The 3,105-nt window shown below is 34.8% G+C and overlaps 1 protein-coding gene across 4 annotated transcripts in view; it reads right to left on the bottom strand.

The window, feature by feature from the left end:
* Positions 1–3,105, bottom strand: part of GRIA2 (glutamate ionotropic receptor AMPA type subunit 2) — a 122,159-nt gene that overhangs the window by 2,685 nt on the left and 116,369 nt on the right. For 2 of the 4 annotated variants that reach the window (XM_006916997.1, XM_006916996.1), the window contains exon 13: positions 1,115–1,362. In XM_006916997.1, coding sequence (XP_006917059.1) covers positions 1,115–1,362 — 248 coding nt within the window. Of the gene's footprint in view, positions 1–94; positions 236–1,114; positions 1,363–3,105 lie in introns of all 4 variants that reach the window. The other 2 variants (XM_006916995.1, XM_006916993.1) reach the window with 2 other exon arrangements.

The following is a 3,105-nucleotide window of genomic DNA, read 5'->3' as shown; positions in this document are numbered from 1 at the left end:
CAATTGCTCTCTTCAGCATAGCGTTGGGAAGTTGGTGGCACAGAGTGCCCACACTGTGCAGAGCTGCTGCTTACTTAGTTTTGCATCGAGTTACCCATCACTTTTCTCTCTGGGGCTGACCTTGGAATCACCTCCCCCGCTGCCGCACTCTCCTTTGTCGTACCACCATTTGTTTTTCAATTTGTCCAACAGGCCTTGTTCATTCAGTTTTAGTACTGCGAGGTTAACCGCATTTCTTGAAACGATAAAACATACTTGTCAGACAGGGTGAGCAAATTTTAGACTTTTTGTTTGTTTTGTTTTAATTTTTTTCTTTTGCTTCTGTGGCAACTCTTGTCACAAAAAATGAAGTGGGAAAAAGGCCATAATAATATGTAACTATGAGCTACTAATAATCTGAATCTTTGGGTAAGGTGGTAGAGCATAACAAAAACAAAAAAGGAAAGAGTTTTTTTGGGGAGTTCTATATTCTACAGCAATGTACTCACATCCACAACAAACAAATAACAGTGTCTTGAATGTGACTCCACTAAAAAAAAAACAAACGACAAAATAGGAATACAAAGAGTTAACTACATAGTAAAGAGATGTGTGCAAAGAAATTCAAAGTGCATTTTCCTTTCCCCAAAGCATATCCCTTAAGAAAAAGTGGCATTTCTTTTGGTTAGTTAATTCAGTTTACTGTTAGAATTCAGCCATTCGCTTAGTTTGTAAGCAGAGTGTTGCTTTCAGAAGTAAGGAATAGACTTGTGGACTGACATGGTTAGCTAGAGATGCAGAAAAAGATCTCAAAAACGAAACAAAACTAAACAAAAATGGATCTCTTAAAATGAATGTTTTAACTTAAAAAAAGAATGTTATAAATCAAACCAAGCCAAACAAAACAAAACAAACAAAAAACAAAACAACAAAAAAAATGAAACAAAAAAACAAAACCTCTGTCAAAAATATAAAACAGTATCTAAATGTTTTAAAACATTCAGAAACTTGGTCATTTTTGTGATTGTGAGTTACCTCATATCCGTATACAAACCGTAAGATAGTCTTAAAGATACATCAGGGTAGGTGGGATACTATAACAACATTGAGCATATTGTTATACTATTCCACCCACCTTAATGAGGATCCTTTAGGTGTGGCGATGCCATAGCCTTTGGAATCCAGGTTTCCACCAACTTTCATGGTGTCGCAAGGCTTCCTTTGCTCGATGTACTCATTCATCGTGGACTCCAGCAAGTAGGCATATTTTCCTTTGGACTTCCGTACTCTCGCGACTCCTTCGGCTGTAGTCCTCACAAACACAGAGGGCTCTGCACTTCTCATGTAGGTCCACATTTTATCAAACACTGCAATTTTAGATCTCTGCGGAAAAAGTAAGGTGACAGAGTTAAGAGATGGCCCTGAAAGTTTCTGACAAAACACAAAAGAAAGCAGTACAAAACAGTCATGGATGGTGCATAGATTATAGACAAGTCTCCATCTTTTAATATTTTGGCCTTTACAATTATATCATTCTGTCAAATTATTTCTTTTATATTTACAAGAACCTTGTCTGTTGTTTCATTATTGTACTTTTTAGCCGTACACAAAATACTAAACAGCCAAGAAGCAATCTGAAGTAGTCGCACTTCACAATAAATTGAGAATACACTACCCTACCTCTAGGGAATAATTCAAGCATAAGAGACAAGCAGGATATCTTCACTGCTAAAATCCTAAATGATCTATTCCTAATTAGTGGCAGAACAGAAATCTGTGTCACATTAATTGGTCAGGCATAAGTAGTAAGATCCTAATGTAATGCCTATTACCTAAGGAAAATAAGAAAATGCTAGAAGCCTCTATTAGATCTTGACTCTAGTGCTTCTAGAATAATATTTTTCAAAGAAATGTCCTTTGGGCATTAAAATTTTCTTTTAAATAAACAGAAAATCACATGTTTTGAATATTTAAACACCAAAATACTGTTCATTGCAATCGATACTGGAAAAAAAACAATATTCTTATGAGTGTCAGATATGAAAGAAAGGCTATGGAAGCAGTATAAATGAGAGAATATTATCTTAAAAATTAATTGACTCAAAAGCAAAGGTAGACATCAAAGGAGTTATTTAATATTTTGTTCAGAGTGAAAAAGAAAGCTGAGTATAGAGTTGGAGAGTCATCGCTTTTGAATGTCTGCTTATTTTTCTATTCACGCATTGCTCAATGACTTTAATCCCTTTGGGAAGGTGACTCTAAATAACCCCTTTTATTATTCTAATATAGAAGATTTGAAATGGAAATTTGAAATTGAAAGCTTACTTTTAAGATTCATGAGGTTTTAGGCCTTTTTGTTTGTATTTTACCCTAAGGAATTTAAAAATATATAACCTTTATCTTAGAGAATGCAAGGATAAATCAATTCACTAAAAGCAGACATAATGTAACTCTGAATTTGTTTAGAATACTGCCCTAGGGATTAGGGCAGCTTTACATATATAAAACACTCTATTTTAGTGAAAATCAGGGTCAAATGTAAATAACATACAGATTAGGTTTGTATCACTGAAATTTATAATACACATGACAGTAAGAGGTATTTCGATGTTGGTTTCATTTCTTCATTATCTCCACCTGAGTGGGGACTGCTGTAGACACAGACTCTGGACCAGCGGTCTATAGAGAGAAGACTCAGATGGCCTCCCAAAGGGATACTTTCATTCTAAATTTATAAAAGTTCCTTACTTATCAGTAATATTTCCATCATCTAATATTTTTTCTAAACCACTCTTAAAGCTATTGCTGTTTTTAAACAATGCCCCTTCTTGAAGTGACAGATTCGAAGCTTCATTATTGAGTAAATCTGGCTTCTTCCCCTGTTGTGAAAGCACAACTATGAATGTAAAAGCTCCACCAGGACCCAACTACAGCTAAGCCAAGGAAGACTGTATTTTTTACGTTAACAGGTTAAATCAAGGACAACTATTTATTCTTTCAGGAAACATGATAAAGTTAATTTCCTCAGATTGGCATTTGACATCACATTTTGATGAGAAGATAAGAGTTGCCTTGATAAGAGAAGATAAGTGACAGCTTGGTCAAGACAACACTCTCAAATTTCTT

This window comes from Pteropus alecto, unplaced genomic scaffold (assembly GCF_000325575.1).
Source record: "Pteropus alecto unplaced genomic scaffold, ASM32557v1 scaffold166, whole genome shotgun sequence".
NCBI lineage: Eukaryota > Metazoa > Chordata > Mammalia > Chiroptera > Pteropodidae > Pteropus > Pteropus alecto.
The sequence above is the reverse complement of the archived record's forward strand: the minus strand, read 5'-3'. Positions and strand labels throughout refer to the sequence as shown.